At 34.7% G+C, this 23,785-nt stretch overlaps 1 protein-coding gene across 1 annotated transcript in view; it reads right to left on the reverse strand.

The window, feature by feature from the left end:
* Window positions 1–202: 202 nt before the first annotated feature.
* The window catches only part of LOC147074493 (dynein axonemal intermediate chain 1), a 30,517-nt gene continuing 6,934 nt past the window's right edge, over window positions 203–23,785 (reverse strand). The window contains exons 6-15 of the mRNA XM_085943819.1: window positions 19,996–20,127; window positions 18,234–18,366; window positions 12,027–12,194; window positions 11,400–11,543; window positions 10,284–10,393; window positions 8,923–9,100; window positions 6,770–6,998; window positions 4,923–5,022; window positions 4,394–4,527; window positions 203–2,557 (exon numbers count right to left, since the gene is read on the reverse strand). Coding sequence (XP_085799945.1) covers window positions 2,377–2,557; window positions 4,394–4,527; window positions 4,923–5,022; window positions 6,770–6,998; window positions 8,923–9,100; window positions 10,284–10,393; window positions 11,400–11,543; window positions 12,027–12,194; window positions 18,234–18,366; window positions 19,996–20,127 — 1,509 coding nt within the window. The 3' untranslated portion in view covers window positions 203–2,376. The remainder of the gene's footprint in view (window positions 2,558–4,393; window positions 4,528–4,922; window positions 5,023–6,769; window positions 6,999–8,922; window positions 9,101–10,283; window positions 10,394–11,399; window positions 11,544–12,026; window positions 12,195–18,233; window positions 18,367–19,995; window positions 20,128–23,785) is intronic.

Raw genomic sequence — 23,785 nt, forward strand, 5'->3', positions numbered from 1 at the left:
TAAAATGTAACATATATTTGACACATGATCTCAGATAAATATTTAGATTAAAATTTGTGTGTTCTTAAGACTATATATTATTAGTTAATATATTGTAAGGTATTCTATGATGTGTATTCAGTTCCTGAAATAATGAGAATGTTATTTCACACATCTATTTGGGAACTTATTGTAGGTACAAGTAGAGATTTATGCTGTGTTTGAGAAGTGAAGTTTATCTTGTATTTCAATTTAAACATACTTAGTGCCAATAGATTTTCATGTTCAAACATAAAAAATATAATTGTAGTTATGTACCTATATATTTCAGATCAATATTAAAAAGGTAAATAAATTAAATGAATTTATTCATTCAAATTAATTTATACTATTTGTCCACATCATCGTCATCAGGAGAAGCAGAACAACACGGCGTAGATCCTGGCTTCCTCAACAACTCTCTCCACCTATTTTTATTCATCACGGCCACTTTCTAGCCAATGTGGTTACCCAATCACAGTGACGTCCCGTGGGGGTAGGCAGATTGAGCGTTGCTTGGGGGCGGCAGTTACTTGAAGGGCGGCAAACCGAGGAGAATCATTTCGTATATATAGAAATAACTACCTAAACCGAATACTTAATAACGAAAATATCTTTCCTTTCAAAAATTCAGCTCACTAGTTCGAAAAAAAATGTATTACTTAGCACAAAAGGTTTAATAGGACATTAATTTTTTGTCGGGTTTGCGATATCTAGTCTATTTATGTTGCTCTTTGACGTCCTTGGTGACCAAACACGACTCGAGCACGGTTTATAAAAATATTGTTCAATAAATGGGGCGGTATTATGGCGCTGCCCAGGGGCGGCATTTTGTCTAGGGACGTCACTGCCCAATCATGATTGATTAAATTGTGCTACAAAATGCCCAGGATTCATTAATTTTGCACAGTTTATGTTTAGGTTTATAAGGCGTAGGTAATCACAGGCTTTACATGTGTCTTGTGAAGCGTTTTTTTTATTACTTAACCTTTTCTATGCCTCTATAATAATTATTAAGGCAGTATCTGACAGACTGCAGATTTTTAACGACACGTTGAATGTGGAGTGAAGCTATACTAAAATCGCTGTAATACTGTTAATTTGTCGCTTAGTATTTCATAATTATCCAAACAGATGTCACTGCATGTTTAATTTATTAGATTATGTAAATAAATTGACAGTTGTTAGACGAGAAAACGTGCGAAATTTGTATGTGCGGTCTGTCGATCACGGCCTCATAGATCATGAAAACTTGCTGAAGGCATAGAACCGGTTAAAATGTCTCGATGGACCAAATTAATATTTATTTTCTGATTTGATTCCGTATTTAATTTCATGTGTGATTATTATGTCGGTTCACGAGAGACTCACGGTTAGGGACATCATATCAAAAGAAAAAGTATCGACACTTTTTTTGACCTCCGTACCCACGGTAGACAAAACTGTTGACTGTATAAAACTTGTACAATTTGTACAAGTTTCTTGTGGTGTGGCAAAGACAGGCATATATATCTCGTTCATCTGTAAGCCCATTCTTTAAGCCGAGGCTTTCAGTGTTGTGGATGCCATTTTCAGAGCCAATTCTGACATGGCAATGATATCATCAATATCAGACTTAGTAAATAATATATGAAATCACTCGACAGCTATGGACTGCACATAATACGCCTGAATGCTCAATGAAAATTCAGCTATTTTTTTTTATTACAAAATAAATACATTAATAATTTAGTCCTGTTTGTACACGTGGTGGACCTCTCAGGTAGGGACCTGAAATTTGACAGGAATTTAGCCCTTAAAATCCCTTATTAATAAAAAAAAGTCCCCAGTGATCCAAGTGGTACTGGACCTTTTATGGGATGATCTAGCGCCTTTATTCCATTGTGCTCACTATGGATGGAAAGCATCGTGCCAGGATTATTGAGTTGTTATTACCTAGGTTACTCTATGCAATTGCCTATTGTAACAAAGGTGAAAACAATTCAACAATCCCGACACGATACATTCCACTTGTGGTAGGCACAATGGAATAAAGGCACATGTCCTTATTTGGATATATATGAAATCTCGCATCTGTTAGCTTGTATACTAACTTATTACCCTAATACCTTATACAAATATAGGATAATTTAAAACCGAACCAGGCAAGATTATAAGGACCTGTCCCTATTAAAGATCCCACGCCTCGGATCATCGAAAACTTTTTTTGATCAAAGGTTAGCAGCTATATTCTTACCAAATTTCAGCTCCCTACCTCAGAGGTTCACCATGCCCATACATTTTCATAAAAAAATGAATACATAATATTACCAAACAAGTCGGTTGTTGCCAAATATTTCTTAGCAGAAAATGTTAATACTAATCCTCCTCAATTTTTTCATCAATAACTTCTGGCATCGTTGGCGGATCTCTCACTAGACTTAATAATTTTGCCAATTTCATTTCTTGCAAAGTTCTTTGGTCCATCCCTTGTTGTTTCTTGGGGGGCTTACACATAACACGGAGGTTTGGGGAGAGCTTCAGTAAATGAACTGTGCCCCTGTAATTAAAAAAAACATATTTTTTAGACTGTGGTGAAATTTATCTGACATAATAATATTATGTAAAGTTAATATGAGTCGGAGGTTAATAAGTCCTCACAATTAAAATTCATAATAATATAATATACTTTTTTCCATGTATTATCCGTGTAACTGTAAAACATATTATGGCCCGTATATTTTATTTGTTGACTTTTAGCAGTTGGCTCGCAGTATATTATAAAATATAGTGTATCTATCTCATGAAGGAGTATCCTTACGTTACTGACATCATGCGCAGACCAGTTTTTCACTTTAATTTTGCTACTGCATTAATGTTTTCTAACAGGGTGGGGGTGAGCCTTTTAAGATAAATGTACTATACCAGGGATGGCGAACCTATAGCACGCAAATGTTTTATGTTGAATTTTCAGTAGAATTACTGATATTTGTTGCCAATATAGTGGATTTATGATTTTTTATGAAATCTACTGATATTTCTTCGTTCCATAAAATTTGTAAGTAAACTGATGATTATTTTTGAACTTTCACAAGTTGTCTAAAAAAAAAAGAGACATTAACTACCTACCGCGAAATTTTTCCCTAAAAAACGAGCCGACTGTTAGCTTTTTTAACTCGAAAAACTGCTCAGCACGTCAGACAGTCAAAAAATAATATTTGGGAAATTTTGGCACGTTACTTAATGAACTTAATTCTTACTATTTTTAATTAATAAGTTATCATCAAATCGGAGGCATCTATCGATGCTAAATATAATATATCATCACTGTTCTGGCAGAAGACACTAATTCGAAAAAATGACATATTGAGTTAGTACCAAAATGTTCCTTATTTCAAACTTTACAGTCTGGAAACCTTATTAATAAATAAACAGTCTTTATTTTAAAGTCATCCTTTTTACGATTACTTAATAAACTCACATGGTAGACCATTATTTCAAACTTTTTAACAACTTCAAAGTCAAATTACTCAAAACTAGTATTCTCCAGTTAGTGTGTTCTGCCATAACAGAGACGATATGATAAGTATAATGTTTTCTTCCCTAATTTCGTTAGGTAACAAATTTTAGAAAAATTTAAGTATAAGACCGTAAGATGCATAGTTAAATAATTGTGCGCTTTTGTAAGAGCATGAACTTTATCATGATGATTAGGGATAATGTAAGAATAATTTTAAAAATATTAAGTTGCTTCAAAAATTATCAAGGAGCAGCCCTTAAATTCCAAGATGACAGAGAGAATTAAAATTTTCTACTATTGATTTTCAGTTTCAACATGTGTTTTATGATGTTGAATACTAATTTGAAGTTACACATTTTGCAATTGAAAGCCTATAAAATACCAAGATGGTGGTAAATTTTTAAAATATCTATTATCATTTATTTGATCTGGTTGTTTTTCAGTTTGGATGCCATGTATTTTATATTGCTGAATACTAATTCGAAATTAAACATGACATTTTAAAAATATTAAGTGTAGCTAACGTGTCTCAGCATGTTTACACTTAGACTACTAATAAATGGCACCTATAGTTGTCAAATCGAAACAATTTTCTGAAACTGTCTTTTTACTTAGGTCTCTCTTCTATTAATTTCCCGACCATGTCCGATCCTAAAAGTTCATATGGGCCTCCACAGCGTGGAAGTTTGTATTAACAGATTTTGTTTTAACGAGAAATGGATGTCATCCACTTGCTCAACCTATTAGGTCCATACTCTGACTCATACACAAATTTGAAAAACAATATGTGTACTTGTCAGGCCCAGGATTCAAACCTGCCGAAGCTTAAGATCCGCGGTAAAATTTTGATTACTTTATTGAAACATAACTAATTACTTTGAATCTCCACAGATGAGTATTGGCAGTTTGTAGTTAAAGTCGATTCTTGTTAGCTTTTTATTTTTCTTCGACACGACATTTTGAATGCAGATCGGCTTGTATTTATTCACATTCAAGTCGAATACAAATACCTGAAACCATAATAAAAAATCGAGTTAATAAAATAAAGCCAATACATAAGTCAAAAGTTTTTTGTTTTCACGGTACACAGTCGTCATAATAATATGTGTCGTTTCAAAACCCGCTATAACAATTTTTCATTATGTTGAGAAAATCAACAAAAACTTTTTGAACTAAAAAGGTTTTTGAATGTTTCAGTAGTGTTATAGCGGGATTTGATAGACACATTGATTTTGTTTCATTAATGACAGTTAATCGTAGCGGATTTTGAAAGAGACAGCGACATATATGGTAAACTAAGTATCACAATATCTTTTGGAATTATCCAACTGAAATATGCATAAGTATAATAATATAAGACGTTTGAACATTGGTGATTTATTATACACACTGTATATCAGTTTACCTTTCCATCGGAAGTTGCTGCTGCAAAGACAGTGCTCGAATATGGGGCCCATTTTACATCTCCAACACTCGAACCCAGGTCAAACATGAAAAGAGGTTCGCTGGAAGATAAAATATACGTAGGTACATAATTTGAAAACACTTCTGAGAAATATATTATCATCATCAGTCAGTATCCACTTCTGGATGAAGGCCTCTCCAAGCCGATTCCACTTCTCTCAGTCCTGTGCATTGCGTTGTCACGTACTTCCGCAGAACTTTATCATTTCATCGATCCAGCGACCTCTAGGTCTACCTTGCGGACGTTTTGTACCTCTTGGATACCACTGGATGATTAGATTTGTCCAACGATTATCCCTTCTTTGAGCTATATGTCCAGCCCATTTCCTATTGAGGCCTTTAGCGAACTCTAGAACTAAATACATAACCACTAGAAAAAAACTTAAAAAAAAATATATACGACACCTTGAGCGGTCTAAGCCATACGTGTCCTATCTAATTGCGACGAAGTTAACTATTGTTTTTACAAAACTTAATTACTAACCGTTGTCAGGATTGTTTCAAATTTTTGTTATACGTATTTGAACTTGCTAATAGTGGTTAAATATACATTTAATGATAACTACTTATATATAAATTATCTTATGTAGTTATGTGTATATTGCAAGCTAGAGAGAGGTACATGATTTGTAATCTAAAGGAATAGTATATACCTAAGTACTATATATTATTTGGAAAGTAAAGTTGTACAAAAATAATATGATAAAGTGCTATTAATGAGTACATGTTACAGACTTATATAAGCTTAAAGAAAATAATATGGATAGCTTACATTACAAAGCTCGAAATCGAGTCGCCGATGTCTTTCAAATACGCCCACATATTGAGTTAATATGCGATGGCCTCGTTATTCATACCCACGATCAGGGGTGGGTCTACTTAAGGGTTCGCAGGGACCATCCCCACATCGTTATCAAGTCAAAAATACACGTCCGATATTTTTATCATTGTCATAATATACCTACCTACTTAATTACATGATTAAATGAACTATTTAATTTATTTTATCCATCTAAACCCCTCGCAATTTTATAGAGGTATTTATTATTATTATACAAATAAATACAGCAATGATTGTAAATTATATAATAACATAATGATGATTACGCGGTATTAAAGTAATTAATTAAATTAAATGCCCTCTTTCACGGTGACACCTATGTACAAATTAAGAAAGCTATGGCGTCTAATTTTTGCTGACTGGGATCACTCAGTCCCATCCCGGTGCCGCGGTACAAATCTCGTTTTACTAAGTATGTGAATGCATTAGCGTTAGTATACGCATAATGTAGAACGAATCAAATAACCCCATGGTGAATTAAAAATGCTCGCTGTTTAAAAAATTGATAATGGTAAGTTTATAATAGTTATTTATTATTATTTGTTAATATTTTTAAGCACGCTTTTTAGATCTGATTAAGTAACAACTCAGATAATCATATTATTTATTCTGAAAAATTACTCATTTACTCATTAATAAAATCATATTATTATTATAAGTAGCTTCTTACATAATGTATAAAATGAGAAAATAGGTAGGTATGTATATTTAATAATTAATGGCTGAACTCTACCACCTAGAAAGTCGTCGAGCCGCCACTCCCACGATGCAATAATAGCAAGAGGTACTATGGAAACCGTGTGTTGCGGGCTCAAATTCCGAGTAGGTATAGAAAAATTGTAAAAAACATTGAAATATACGCCTCTGTGCCAAACATATACAAGTAGGTATACCCCAACCCAGTTTGTAATATGTAATTATGATTATAAATAAATAAATATGGTTACCTTCTGCCATCCTCCCAAATAATTACACGCCAATCTCCTCCACAAGACGCGAACACGTTGCTATCATACTTATTGTAATCTATCCGGTAAACTGGCATATGGTGAGCTTTCAACGTGCTCAGGTAATTTCTAGAGTAGGCTTTGCTGCATTTGTGAATTAAGCCTTCCTCCGTTCCAACCATATAAACCTCTTCTTTGTCGGGGTGGAATGTGATGCAGGTGCCACAACCTAAAAGATAAACGAATTATTATCATTACATTGTTATATTCGTAGCTATTGTAGATCAACCTATAATTAATTATAAACACCTGTAAAAACATTCAAATGAGATTTATTGGAAATTATGGTCGCCCTCGTCCCATTATTTTCCTCCTACCTCTAATCCATATTATTTTCGCTGTCCAGGCAATCGACTCAAATTACGAATTCATCAGTCGACCGTGATTCATAAACAGTTAGTTACATTAAGACAACGTGCGGGTCAAGACTTGTTACAGTTGTAATTCGCTGTAATTCAATTCGCGAGTCTCATTACTAGCTCCATATAGAGTGACTTACAAGTGGAGGTTCAACCGTGTTGCATAAAGACCACCACGCGTCACCACAAATTCATTACCCACTAAATGTCACCATCCGTATAAAAAAGATTCCGATTAATTCATGTGAAAGTGAGAGTGCTATATATAACAATCAGCACAAAGTGTGTGCGTGCAGGACCCGGGAGCCCCAAGAGCCAGCAGTCCAGACTAGCTTAACATCAAAGGTCAGTGTCTGGACACACCCCTGCTTCCGCTGTCCCTCATCAACATCCAAATCCTCAACCCCCTCCATGCAGTTCACAAAAGCGCAGTCACTATGCTTATTTTAATTCATTTTTAAATTTAAATTCAAATTTATTTATTTTACATATAAAGAACATAACAAATTATAAATTTAAAGCGTTCAAGACATGACATAAAATAAGTGTTAACAATTTTTATAATAAAAGTACAGAGAAATGTGAGTTAATAATACAATAATATGTAATAAAATAAGAAAAAAAAAAAAAAAAAAGTAGATGGAAGCATAGAGTGAACTTTGATAGACCCTATCTTAAAAACTTATAAAACAACGTCCACCTAAATTCACCTCACGTAAGTGGAATATATCAATATCCGAAGCGATTTCATTAAACATGGTTATTGCCCTCCCAATTGGTATTACTAATGGTAGGTTAGTTCTGCACCTTGGGAGAACAAACAATGGATGCCCTCGATTCCTAAAGTAAATGTCAGAGACACACACGCCAACACCACCAAGAATGGCAGAGTTAACATTTACGCCGCGTATAAGTCTGAAAAAATATGTAGCTCAATAAAGATCCCTTCTAAATTTTAAGCTACAGTATGTAAGCATACCTAAGAGAAAGTCAGTCGGATAGAGCCACGGATAATATCCATACAGCCGAAAGTAAAGGAGTCTCAAAAATTTCTTTTGGACTCTCCACCATAAGGCCGTACTTCAACTGATGCGGGGCCCAAACGATAGACCCACTCTCAAGTCTACTAAGGAGTTATAGAGAACTTTTAGTACCGTAACATCTGAAAAGACCCTGGAAGTACGCAAGACAAAGCCCAACATCTTTAGCGCCTTTTTACAAATGGTATATATGACCACTAAACGTCAGTTTACTGTCAAACGTAATGCCAAGATCACTCACAGATGATATTCGCGAGAGAACTCTGCCATGCATCGAATACTGGAAAAGTCCAGTTTGTTACGCCTACCCCAATCTAATATATTATCTATATCAAGATGGAGTTGACGACAATCCTCCAAGGTGACAACTTCCATGAAGAGTTTCAAGTCATCAGCAAACAACAAACACGGTGTTATTAGGTACCTACCTATTATGTTGTATTATCTGTATTTAAACTTCTAACGTTTGTTTCGCCTTTTTCGTATATATCCAGATACATGAATTTATTTGTTACTACATACCTACATATGGGTTAATAATATTAATAATAATATATTATATTGACATTGCATTGTACTGAAATTTAAAGACAAATTGAATATAAATGTCGACACAAATGTAATGAGCCAAACAAAGTAAATATATTTACGAGAAGTTTATAATATTCTTTGTGAATGCTGGATAAATACCCACCTTTGATTGGTATGAGTGTTCCCGTAGGCCCTGGACAAGGAGGGCGAGGTAGTTCTAGTGTGATTGCCGGTGCAGCCAAAAGCTCGCTTGGAAGTACAGCCCACATCGTCACTCTTCCATCACCAGACACTGAGCAAAAGCTGCATTCTCCATCGGCGAGATCTGGACCCCAACGAACCTGTAAGTACATTTATTATATTCAACGTTGAAACTAAAACAAAAATCAAAAGAAGGTATTAAAAATTAATATAGGTCGACTGATAAATAAATAAGTTGTACATTTTATCATTTTGACGCACATCAGCGCATTGAAGCAGCTGGTATTGACGATGTTGAATTCCGTCTTATATGATATTATTTTTATTATTTTAAAATTGATAAAATACTGCCAGTGATGAATAAATGAATACCTAACACAATATTGCACAAGTTAAATACGTTCACAGTGTGAGCAGTGACGTCCCGTGGGGGTAGGCAGATTGAGCGTCGGTTATGGGCGGCAAATCGAAGAGAATCATTTGAAATATACAGATATTAAAAAATTCAGCTCACAGGTTGGAAACAAAATGTATCTATGAATCACTATAAAAGTTTTAACAGTACTATATTTTTTTGTCAGGTTCGCGATGTCTAGTATACTTCCGTTGTTCTTGGACGTCACGTCCAGCAATGACACGTGCCGATTTGCGAATTATATTTGAATTGTAGGTAGGTACATACTTATCTAATTCAAAATTTATCGAAATAGGTATGTTTACCTGTCACTCGCGAGTTTTGGAAGTTGTCGGGTGTATTATTAAATGTATCTGAAACCGTGGACTCGAAATATTGTCTATTGAAGCAGAGATGGCATTTTAATTAGATTTAGTGGTATATATCCATACAACACATTTTTTTGTTATCAGTGTCATGAAAGGATGATCAAAAATACTGTATAAAACTATGTGGCGGCATTTTGCCACTGCCTAGGGGCGGCATTTTGTCTAGGAACGTCACTGAGTGTGAGACGTTTAAAACTTTGCGTGCTACATGGTTATGAATTACACCTCTATATCAATCCCTGAATTTTCAATTTGTTATATAATATTATGTATTGTCATAATTTCCTGGAAAGGGACAGACCGCGTCAATTTTATTATTCTACATATTGTACAGGCGGCTAAATACACCGAACCATCATTATTGTTAATATATTTAGACAAAAAACCGCTTATTACAAAAAAATGAGACACTAATAGAGGTCAAATGGCATTTGCAAGGTAAATTTTAAAGCCGCATGTTATTTTTTTTTATTCTACTTCAACTATACCGACAACCAGACCAAAGTTTTGGTTTAATTACGTACTAATCCAAATACATACCTCCCAAACCAGACTGCCGTGCTTCGAAGCAACTGAATCGCTTTTGTATTGGTAGCTTTTCTCCAGAACTAGCTGTGTGTTATATACACAGACGTTTCCATCATAAAGACCTGAGAATCAACCAAATTGAATAATCGCTAATTATTTGTCGCATAAGGGTACAGCAACGTCTTAAAACGAAGGTCCTCTGCGGAGCTTGTCTGCGTCGTAGATTGGTCACATTTTAAAGCGTAGACTATCTTCTGATTCGATCTACGACGTAGAGTAGTTACGTCGTACAGCGTAGATCTTCTACAGCTAGGATCTACGACGTAGCATATAATATATAGTGCTTCTCAAACTTTTTCATACCACGGCCCCCAAAATCAGAAAAAATCCAAGGCTCCGCAAAAATTTTAGTCTTTAGTGACCAACAGTACTTTAGTACTTACAAAATCAATTTAATGAGAGGGGTGTGATTGCATATTTTTACGTAAATGTGAAAATTCGACATCGAGATTTTGACTGATTTATATCAGGTATCGTCCAGTGGTCACGTTTTTGTTGTTTTTTCAAAAACTGAAATATTTCGCGGCTCTGTAGCTCCAGGGCCCCCTAGGGAGCCACATCCACCAGTTTGAGAAGTACTGGCATATATTATTAATATAATTATGTAGTGTTATTATTCATTCTATCTTTGCACAATATGCACTAATGTCATATTCATCAAATGTTGTAACTATGATTTAATATAAATATATATATTGAAAAATGCATGCATATCAAGAATTTAATCAACTGTCACTACAACATAATAATATATTTGTAAATAGAGCAAGCTTGTTACGCCAAAAGAATGAAAAATCCAATGATAATAAACCTGATAGAAAGAATAAAATGAAAGACCCTGGTTGAGATGGCTTTTCTGCGTTAATAATGATGCCACCACATTGTGTCCTTAAAACTGAAGAACTATAGTGGTGAAATATCCTGGAGGCAGCCAAGTTACATACATGATTTTAGAGCCAATGATGATAACTTCTAATTATTGAATATTATATTATCATTGTTTATATACATAATATGGAAGTGGATACAATACGTTGCTGTTTTGAAAGCATTAAGTTAGTCACTCACCAACAACAACGAGGTAAGGATATTTTTTGTGAATATCCAATGTAATTACAGGCGAACTTGTCATCACGGCATACTCAGGATAAGATGGATTCTTGGAAGTAAATAGGCAGAGACATCCTTCCTTTTGATTACTCATAAAATCAACTAAAATAAATGTTATGAAATTGATACTTAATATTATAAAAGTAAATAGTCTATTTCTTCTGAATTTCAAAACGATATACAAGATAAATACATATGTTGTACTTCAAAGACAAGAACAATATTAATATAAAACATATATACTTTGAAAACACTTCTGAGAAATTGATAACGACTACAATAACTTATGATATATATATATATATATATATATATATATATATATATATATATATATATATATATATATATATCCTATAATAACTTTGACCAAAAAACATTACAAATATGTTTTTATGCCTCCTGTAAAATTTGATTTGTGTGGATTACGCCCTTTTTATTTTCCACAGTCGATATGAACTGCATCTTTATAGAAAAAGATTTTAAACTCTAATAGATTTAAGTTTTGTACTATTCCATTCGTATACTAATTAACTGTATTATTTAAATATGCCAGGAAACATGAGTATTATGGTTTTAACTTACGTGAACCATATGCCACTGCAAATAGGTCATAATAGTGAGGATTCCACATGACAGAAGTCACGGCGCTCGTCCGCATTTTTTCATATGAAAATTTCCAAAGCGGTAGAAGGGAACCGTCACCTTCACGAAATTCATCAGATGGGTCTTCCCAATATCTGTAGTCTTGAGCTAAACAAAATAAAATATTAGAACATAATATTATGTATAAATGTCCCCAGGCAGTTGAGCGCGCTGACAGATTTGTAGCTATTACCTACCTACTCAAAACTCATAGCCATATTGAAAAAAAACATAGCCACCACTCACCACAACTCATATAAAAAATAATAATTTTCTATTGACTAAATTTTACCACGAATAATGTTTGATAAACAGATTGCAACGTATTTTTTTTTTAATTGCAGTGTTTATTTAAAATATTTAGATTGTTGAATATATTTAGAGGATAGCTAAATAACTGAGGCACATCACTAATTTTTTCTCTTCAAATAATCTTGAATAATGCAGAAACCTTAAAATGATGTAAAAGTATTACCTACTTGAATAGTTTAATAGTGTTAATAGTGTAGAAAATAAATTACTTATATTAAAAATAAAACAATATAATAAAGTTCTTTATAAGCATAATCGTATTGTCAGTGTCATCACTGTAGAGATCGCTGTAGAACTCTTCAACTCGGCTTAACAAGTGTTCCCGATTTCTGACGATAGAACCATCTTTTGCTTTTAGTGCTGTGATTTGACGTTTTCCTATCGAAGAGCATTGCTTGTTTTTGTTTAAACTTCTGCCTGCTTTCACAATTGCTTGTATGAGGTTTACATTGAATTTACGAAGGTCTTCTCTAATCTTCCTTCGGAAGGTTTTGCAAAGTGATGAAAACTCCATATCGTTTTGTGCCTGTCTATTGCTCTTGATTTTCCTTCTCTGCTCCATAAGATTCAATGTTGCCTTCGAAAGCTTGGTGGAAGGTGTAACTTCTGAGCTTTTTACGCCTGTTTTTTCTGCACATTGGTAGAATAATATTCGTTATATCCTCCGCGTTGGATAGGGAAACGGTTTCGTTCTTATCTAAGAAAGCCGATAGTGCATTTTTGAGTTCATTTTGGAATTCAGTATTGTTCTGCAGGTATACGCGAGCATTTGACTTCTTCTGCAGTTTGGATCTTTCTGATTTGACGTTCAATCTTATCTTACATCTCACCATCCGGTGATCACTGCCGGTGTTAAACTGATTGATCACCTTACAGTTTAAAAATGTATATTTTCTGTCAGTGAGGATGTAATCGATTTCGCTGGTTCTTCCTGTCGGGCTTCTCCACGTCCATTTACGTGTAGGTTTATGTTGAAAAAAGGAATTCATGATGTGAAGATTGTTGGTTTCAGCAAACTCCACAAGCATGTCCCCTCTACCATCCCTTGAGCCATGTCCGAAATGTCCGACCGCTACGTCATCTCTTTGGTATGATCCAATACGTGCATTGAAATCTCCCATTATGATGTTGAAGTGGCATTTACTTTTATTTTTCAAGGATGTTATTTCCTCGTAAAACTCTTCCACTTTTTCATCAGGATAGCTCTGTGTCGGAGCATATACTTGCAAAATCTGAATCCGGTACCTAGCATTGATTTTAAGTATCACGCTTGCGACCCTGTCAGAAATGCAGTTGAACTCGACTATGCGGTCCCTCCAGGCTTTGTTGACAACAAATCCAACACCGCTCGTGCGTCCTTCATCGGTTCCTTTGGAGTACAGCACATGTCCGCTTTGTAAAGTAATAATACTCTCACCTTTACGCCTTACTTCGCTGAGTCCGACAACATCCCAGTGGATATTCCGGAGCTCTTCTTGAAACTCTACAAGTTTGGCATCGCTGGACAATGTTCTTGCGTTATATGTAGCAATGGTCATCTGTTGGCATCCTTTTCCTGGTCTCCGGGGATTGTTAGCACCCTCTGCCTTCCTTCGCTGATCGCTGCCGTGATCAGTATCAAGTTGGCCTCCGGAGAATGAGGGCCGGGTTCTAGAAGTTTTTGTTTTCATATGAAGGTTTTGGACGTAACACACCACGCTGTCCAGACGGGTTGGTGTGTGGTTTTTCTGTCTGGGTGATCCTTCCCGTAGCCAAAGGTCTCTCGTTTTAAGGCGCCAGAGTTTCGCCTTGCACCCTTCTCTATTAGCTACAGATATTATGTTGCGTTATACAGCACATTATCTGCATTGCCCGGGGGACGCCACGCGGAGGCTAGAGATAGGGATTTGCTGACTTTCTTGGACAGTGGCGTCTCAACATTTTTTAGAAGTATACCTATTGGCATCAGTATACATAGAAATTCGGAAGACCATACTCCCGAAATTACATCCTGGGAAGTAACCCATGCTTTAAATTACATGAAAAGTGGGAAAGCCCCCGGGGAAGACGGTTTAACGATAGATATCCTCAAAAAAGCAGGAAAGGATGCAAATGAAGTACTTGCACAATTGTTCACAGCCTGCATATGCAAAGAGGATGTCCCAGAGGTATGGAAAAATGCCAGCATTGTCATTCTTCACAAAAAAGGTGACAGAGAAGTCCTAGCAAATTATCGTCCAATAAGTCTACTCCATATTCTCTACAAGACGTTCACAAAAATTCTCTCAAACCGTCTGCAAAATGTACTAGACGAGAACCAACCGAGAGAACAAGCCGGATTTAGAGGAGGATACAGCACTATGGACCATATCCAAGTCGTCAGAGAAATCATAGAGCGGTACCAGGAATACAAACTGCCACTATGCATGGGTTTTATAGACTATGAGAAGGCGTTTGATTCGATAAAGAAATGTTCAATACTTGACGCACTCAGAAAACAAGGAATCCCTGGACGCTATATAAATATTTTCAATAATATATACAGTAGCGCAACAGCATCTGTAAATCTCCATAAACCATCGCGCAGATTTCCTATCAGCAAAGGAGTCCGACAAGGTGATACAATCTCACCTAAACTATTTACAGCTACCCTTGAAGACTTATTCAGGCAACTTGACTGGAATGACAAAGGGATCCCCATAAATGGAGAATACCTGAGTCATCTGCGCTTTGCCGATGACATAGTAATTTTCTCGCAAGACTCAGAAGACCTCCAAAGCAGAATGCAGGAACTCGCTGAAGTAAGCAACAAAGTAGGTTTGAAAATAAATGTAACAAAGACGAAAGTCATGTTCAACTGCTTTGCAGGCCAAAAAGAGATCCTCATCAATGGCACTCAGCTCGAACAGGTGAAAAGCTACATCTATCTGGGACAACAAGTATCTATAGATGGATGTATATTTGATGAAATTGTTCACAGAGTAAAGCTAGGCTGGAGTGCTTTTGGCCGCCTGAATAATGTCTTCAAAAGTGACCTTCCACTGTGCCTAAAGCGCAAAGTGTTCAACCAGTGTGTGCTTCCCGTGATGACATATGCGTGTGAAACATGGACCCTAAGTAAAAGAGAGATCCAGAAACTTAGAGTAGCACAACGTGGTATGGAGAGGTGCATGCTGGGCATAACGCGAAAGGACAAAAAGAGGAATGAGTGGATAAGGAAGCAGACAAGGGTTTGCGATGTAATAGAGTTTATTAAAAGCCTTAAATGGAGATGGGCTGGACACATAGCTCGAAGAAGAGACAATCGTTGGACAAATCTAGTCATCCAGTGGTATCCAAGAAGTACAAAACGTCCACAAGGTAGACCTAGAGGCCGCTGGATCGATGAAATGATAAAGTTCTGCGGAAGTACGTGGCAACGCAATGCACAGGACCGAGAGAAGTGGAAGCAACTTGAAGAGGCCTTCATCCAGCAGTGGATAGATTCAGGCTGATGATGATGATGATAAGCATAATTGAATTCAAAATGTAAGTCTAAGTGGACGCAACCAGCTCTGATCGTTATTCATCATCACTAGCCCAACTCTTCTTGGTCTCTAGTTATATATAGCCACGAAAATCCAGCGGACGTGTGATCGTTTAGCGCTTCTAGAGTACCACTTTTTAATTGCATTTATCTAGCGGTCTGGCGATTTATTAGGCCCATGCACCCATATCCTGAAGCGGGCCCCAGGCCAAGATGTTTGGCGGCCCCCTACTTATCGCTAAGGTTAAGAGCCGTGTAATGTTCTACAATAGTGATCCCCAAATGATATTCTGCGGAACCGCAGGATCCTGTGTAAAGTAAAGGGTTTTCCGAGATTTTTGGCATTTTTAAATAAATCATATATTATGTATCATATTATGAAGTAATGATCGCAATCCCCTGTTGTGATAGACAAGTAACTTGCGGCCTTTCGCCGTATTGGATTAATAGTCGTTTTTATTAGTCAGAAAACAGACTAAAAAAAATAATAAAATAAAATTCTACTCGCGAAATAGCGCCGCAGGCGACTTTTTTACTATTAGCGCGAATTTTAGTGTGTTTATCTCGCTTAAGTGATTGACCCGCCACGCCGGGCCCCTCCTAAGCCCGAGCTCCTAGGCTAGGGCCCTGTCAGCCCCCCCTAGTGGGGGCCAGGATTATGTCCATTGCTATTTATCATAACGCGTACTTTCTAATCCCTTGAATATGTACTTAAAGAGTCCAAAACAACGACTGCATTACCTCATTGGAAGTGTCTGTACTTATACGCTGTCTCAAGTACTCAGTTGGGCGGTACATAATATATTATGTTTTGTCAGCCATGCGACGACTGATCTCGGCCACCGTCCCTAGGGACCAAATATCTCGAAACTCAGGTGACGCATGATACGAGGGTGGGTCAATAAGTCCTTAGAAAAGCCGACAGGTGGCGCGACTAGTACTGTAAGCGGTTTGTTTTCATGCAGCGGCACTACCGATTCAGTATGCTGCGAAGTTTCAATCAGATTGGTCGGGTTGTTGTGTGTTTCTCGTACATTTAAAAAAAAAAATTGCTTGTTTACAAAAATGGAAAAAATTGAGTTTAGAGCTGTTATTAAACATTTTAATATAAAAGGGTTAACAGCAAAGGAAATAAAAAATGAGTTGGATTTAGTTCACGGCACATCTGCTCCTTCACTTGCAACTATTTATAACTGGTTAAATGAATTTAAACGTGGTCGTACATCAACAAAGGATGAACCACGCTCAGGACGTCCTGTAGAGGTGACTACACCAGAAATGATCAATAAAATCCACGATATGGTGCTAAGTGACCGAAGATTAAAGTTGAGTGAGATAATTGAGGTTGCAGGGATCTCAAAAGGTAGCGTCATTTCTATTTTACATGACAAATTGGGCATGAAAAAAAATTCTACAAGATGGGTGCCGCGTTTGCTCACAGTCGACAATAAACGCAATAGGGTGGTGGCCTCTAAAGCCCTGTTGTCGCTCATGCAACGCAATCCGGATGAATTTTTTCGTCGCTTTGTGACTGTAGATGAAACATGGATACACCACTATACTCCCGAGACGAAAGAACAGTCAAAGCAGTGGATTGCGGAAGGCGAACCATGTCCAAAGAAGGCGAAAACCGTAAAATCAGCCGGTAAGGTTATGGCTACTGTATTTTGGGATGCACGTGAAATTATTTTCGTTGACTATTTGGAAAAAGGAAAAACAATAACAGGGGATTATTATGCATCTTTATTGGACCAGCTAAAAAACGAAATTGAAGAAAAACGGCCTCATTTAAACAGGAAAAAAATCCTCTTTCATCAGGACAATGCCCGTGTTCACACATGTTTACGATCAATGGCTAAAATTGAAGAATTGAAGTTCGAATTGGTCGACCACCCACCGTATTCGCCAGATTTAGCCCCCAGTGACTTTTTCCTTTTCCCAAACTGAAAAAAATGGCTAAGTGGACAACGTTTTTTTTCAAATGAAGAAGTCATCGATCGGACAAATGCTTATTTTGAGGACCTTCCGAAAACTTATTTTTCTAACGGTTTAAAAAAAATTGAGAAACGTCTAACCAAGTGTATTGAGCTCCAAGGAGATTATGTTGAGAAATAAAAAAAAAAAAAAAAAAAAACTGTTTTAATGCTTTTTTCTAAGGAATTATTGACCCACCCTCGTATGACTCAATAGTAGATTTTTAATTTGAGTATTTTCAGAATAATACATCATACACATACAATTATTAATTTCACTGGTTCATTATTCTGAATATATAGTCTATAACAATATTATTAATCTCTATAAACAACAACATATATATTATTACTTACCGATATCGTCATAAATGTTCTGATTGACTAGTCTTTCCAAAATATTCCACCCTTCTCGAGATCGGTTTTGAACTTTTTCTTCGTGAATTTCTTTATCTGTTTTTTCCTTAAGTTGTGGAATTTGTTTCTTCAACTGTTGAAAATGATTATTATAAAAATATGTTAAGTATTAAAAATAATAATAAAAACTACATTTTATTTCTATACCTATATTCATATTTACCCATCCTAGTTCTCTATAAAGTGTAGAATATGAAAAAGAAAGATAACTTTATGCAAATTTCTATATACTGAATTTAAAATTCTAGATATATATTTCACATATTATTAGATTGCTATTGTGCAGAATTGCTACCCGATAAAATAAAAAATCGACTATAGGTACCTGGAAAAACGATATTTTTTCCGGTTCGGTACATGTTCAAATACGCGCGTTAACATGATCTTACTCCCTACTTCAGTTATCGTTTGTCAATTTATGGCTACGGCCGTAGTAGCTTAACCACTGGGAAATGCCAATAGAAATGGCGTATTTGAAAAAAATACTACCTTATTCTTAGGTCAATAATTTATTATAAAACAATCATTATTCGTAGGATGTTTTATCAAATTTGAATGGTCAAAGGCATAGCCTATAATCAGTATATTTAAAATTATCTTCAAATGTGTTAATCGTGCCCATTTTGTGAATAATAAAATGCCTTGTCAAATTTGGGATCACAGATATTATAAATATATTTTTTTATCGTAAATATTTCACTATAATAATGTTAACATTAATTTTACTAATGGTTTTATAAATGCGTTTAAAAATTAATAAAACTAAAAAATCTTAACACCACTGCACATGGATGTACTGAAATATGACTATATTCTAAAACATTAGATCGAGAGGTTTAAAAGAATACTATATTATCTAATGAAAATACTTTATGTAGTCATAAAATGTTTAAAATAAATATAAAGGATAATAAAGCTTCAAAATTATATAAATAGATTATCTACAACGTTTAAGGAATGTCTAGGCTAATACTCTGAAAATAGCATAAAATCTCCATTTTGACCTACGTGGCGATTGTGGGCCCTTAATGTATAGATATAAATAATAGTTATTAAAACTCTATTATTCCTAACAAATTCAAGTTCAAGTCATGAGTTCTGAAATTTACCGAATGAGTCATTCTAAAATTTGGTTGAAATGTTTAGGGTTTTTTGACAGATGCCGGTGATGATAGTGAAAAATTTGCTACAAAGAATCTACTATACAAACTGAATTGTGGTTAGTTTTAATTAGTCTCCAAAACTTATTTTCTAGTTGCTCTTTCATAATTTTATGCTCCATATAAATAGCCAAAGGTTTTTTAGCGTCTTTTGTTATTTAAATAATTTGATAACACTTCTGAGAAACAAATAACCACTAAAAAAAATAATATTTATATATATATACAACTCCCTGCATGATTCGCGTCTATGTACATGACCACTAAACCACACGTGTTCTATCTAATTGCGACGAAGTTAACTATTAGTTTTTATAATACTTAGTGAATCGCGTTACTTTTTGGCAATCGGCTTTTGCATTTAAATCAAAGTAAGTATTACAATTTACCTTAATTACTAACTGCGCATTTTCAATTTAGATTTTTGTTATAGCATATAATTTATTTACTGTTTTTTAATTCTACGAATAATTCTCTTCTTCTACGAATATTACTCTTTATAAAAGAATTATAATATTTGAATAATATCATTCAATACAAACCTTTCTTTTGTCACCCTCTTTTTCCTTTTCTCTCTGTTCATTGTCTTCGATGTAGTAGTCGTAAATAATTGACTGGAGAGCAGTTGCTGAGAATGTTGCTCTAGGTGGTGGGACAGTTTGAGTTTCTACACACTAAAAATATAAAATATTATATCAATTACAATAAAATGTGATTTGTAGTAGGTACTTTTCTACATAAGTTAATAAATTACCCTTGCCCATTTTTTCGCTTCAATAAATTAACATTTTCAACATACAAAAGAAACGACCTTACGGCTATTTAAACTAAAACAATTAAAACATAATAACGTTAAAAAATCGTTTTGGAAAAGAATAGAAGCCCAGCAGGACACAATCCTGCATTCACGAAATTCGCGCCAATGTGCTTTTCCAATAATTGAGTCATATGCGTCCTATCTGCCTAAGATTTTTCTACTGCGAGTAGATAGATATATAGTAATTACATATCAGAGATAATTTCAAAATTAAAAATACATTAGTTATATAAATTATATAGAATAAGTACTACGCCATATTATGTTTTATTTGTTATGTTCTGTAGAATCTTTTGCCAAGCGGGTGAAACCAGGGAACACAGAAATAATGGAGACTGAAATACCTAACGGGTGTGGAGTAACAGGCAACCGATCTCGAGTGTGGAAAAATATGGGATAAACATAAACACAACACGTGTTAAGAATATGCATGTCGTTCATTCTGACTAGGGATTGCAATACCGGTATTTCGGTATTAATCAATGCCGAAATACCGGTTTTAAAAATCCAAAATACCGGAATTTTAGGTATTAAGAAAGCACACTCGTTTATGTTTTTGAAAATGAATTATAAGTTATGTGCTGCTAAAATGCAAATATATTGAGTGAATCCAACAGAGGTGAAAAAATAATAAAACTAATTTCATCAAATATATTTATATAAGTAATTGTCGCTATGAATTATCATAATATTATTTCAAAATAGAAAACATTCGTGACAAAAATGGTCAATTATTCTATGATTATTGATGACTGTACAAGCGTCGAATTTAAGAAGCTTTTCATGCAGCCGGGACTTATTTACACTTGATGAACTTTTGAGGGCTTTAGTTAAAATTATCAATATATTCAAAGTATTCGTAAAAATCACTAGTTCTACAATAATTATGTAAGTATGTAGGTTTTTGCTATAAAATAATATTTTAAAAATATTTTAATAGCTATATTTATTGATAAGCACCTACTTCTGTTTAAGTAATACCGGCTTTCAATAAGAAATACCGAAAAACCGGTATTGACATTTTCATTCGGTATTGCAATCCCTAATTCTGACAACTGCTCTTGATTTATGCACTGACACTCATTCAATACTGGTGTATTTGAAGGTTGCAACACACACTATTGCACGTGTATAATGTGTGGTTCATTTTCGTAGAACACTCACACATTCAAAACCCTGCGTCAAAATGTAGTGTATTGGGGTATAGCCTCTCGGAATTCTCTTTATTAATCTGTTCTTTGGGTGAAACCTATCTTGATATTTTTGTAATAATGTGGAATTAATGTTAAACGTGTGTTGAAATTTAATAAAGTGATTATAGCAATGTATATAATATACATATTATTTCATTAAATTATGTTGTGTGAATATACTAGATATATTTAATACTTATTACACTAACCATTCACAGACGAATATTTATTTTAAAGTGCCAATCTCATTTTCAATACCCGAAATACCCATGACACAGGTTTATAGACCATTAATAGCCAAATTAATTAAATCGAGATAGGTTCGACACAAAAACGAAAAATAACATAAAAATAAAGTATGGACAGTTAAAAAATAATTAAGCTAAAAATAGTCTTTGGTTTATTTTCAATCGATATATTGTTTGTTTACCTACATATTGTTTATTTATTACTATTTTATTATGAATAGATAACTTCTAAATGTCACGCGATCTGTCAAAAGCATTTTAAAGCCATCAGAAGGATTTGCCTTTGAAAATAAATAACGAAACAAACATTTTAATGTACAAAGGGCAATGATTCGAAACGTCTGTCAAAAAATATTAAGGACAAATTAATTATTATTTGTGTTGTCATAAAAGTAAATTAGTATTATGGTTTATATTGTCATCAAGGGTACATTTTAGAGGTGTATTTTTTAATATTGTCTAAATTTCTCTATAATTGAGTTGTAGGTTGTACAGATCTGTGTCAAATGAGTTTTAACCCAGTAAATATCTTCTTCAGGCCGAACAGAATCGTGCCTTCTTTAAGGGGGGATATGCTCAGCGTAGGTCAAAATGGAGCTTTTTTTCTATTTTCAAAGCATGATCCTGGACATACCTTAAACGTTGTAGATAATCAATTTATATAATTTTGAAGTCTTATTATCCTTTATATTTATTTTAAACATTTGATGACTGCATAAAGTATTTTTATTACATAAAATAGTATTCTTTTAAACCTGTCTCACTAATGTATTAGAATATAGTCATATTTCAGTACATTAATGTGCAGTGGTGTTAAGATTCTTTACATTTATTAATTTTTAAACGTATTTATAAAACCATTAGTATAATTTATATCGACATTATTATAGTGAAATATTTACGATAAAAAATTATATTAATAATGTCTGTGATCCCAAATTTGACAAGACTTAGGAATTTTATTATTCAAAAAATGGGTAAGATTAACACATTTGAAGATAATTCTAAAGATACTCATTATAAGCTATGTCTTTGACCATTCAAGTGTAATAAACATCCTACGAATAATGATTGCTTTATAATAATTATTGACCTATTAAGGGCCAAATATGCTAGACCACATTCTTTTCTTCCCACCTACTTCCAAATCCCTTATTTCTTATTATCACAAGACCGAGCGACGAGCATTTACTGGTCATCAGGCGACCATGATTCTGATATTGTCATATCCAGAAAGCGGGTGTGGGCAAGCTTGTATAGCTTTACCGTCGCTAACTACAGCGTGACTAATAGAAAACGTATCTATTCGACTTTCGTTGCACTAAATCTGTTGGGGTTTGAGTAAACGTCACGTCTATATCACCCATCCTGAACCTATTAGCATCATTGATCAACCTTATAATATATCATCCATCAAAAGTGTACTGTCCGTTTGCCAGTGCGTGAGTGCGTGAACGCCAAACCGGTCCCAGCGCGCGCCAGCCCTCTCAACATAACGGTCAGTGTCTGCCATCCTATGTAAACCCCCCCTAGATCCGTAATCCACCAAATCAGCATTACCCTCAAATTACAGTCTACCGCTAATAGCGCCACCATGCTATATTAATTTACGGAGTGAATAAATATGGAAAAAAATATTTATGTAAAATTTACTAATCATTTTTATTTATGGGGTGGAATCCTAGATATTATGAGTCAAGTTAATGTAGATTTATATGTATATATATTTGAAATGTGCTGCTAGTGATAGTTGCTTAGGGTGTTCTGAATGGAATACAGAACGAATGCCTTAATAAAGTGAGATTTGCATAACATCTCCCGTGTGTCTGCATCGAATTATGCGATTTTCGGAATACACTCTTGCCGTTGATGTTTTGGAGAATGTGTCAGGTAAATCTATAATATCCATCACGAAACTTGCAAAGGATAGCAAAGTTTGAGAAAGCTGATTCAGCATTCCATATTATCTATTTCGGAATCATCCCAGTCCTCGGTCACGAGGGTGATTAGGGAGAGTAAAATATAATACTACTTAAATAAAATAAGTCAATAGATGCGTTAGAAATTTATCTCG

Source organism: Rhyacophila brunnea, unplaced genomic scaffold, assembly GCF_057557595.1.
Source record: "Rhyacophila brunnea isolate RB1 unplaced genomic scaffold, BYU_Rbru_1.0 scaffold_16, whole genome shotgun sequence".
Lineage (NCBI taxonomy): Eukaryota > Metazoa > Arthropoda > Insecta > Trichoptera > Rhyacophilidae > Rhyacophila > Rhyacophila brunnea.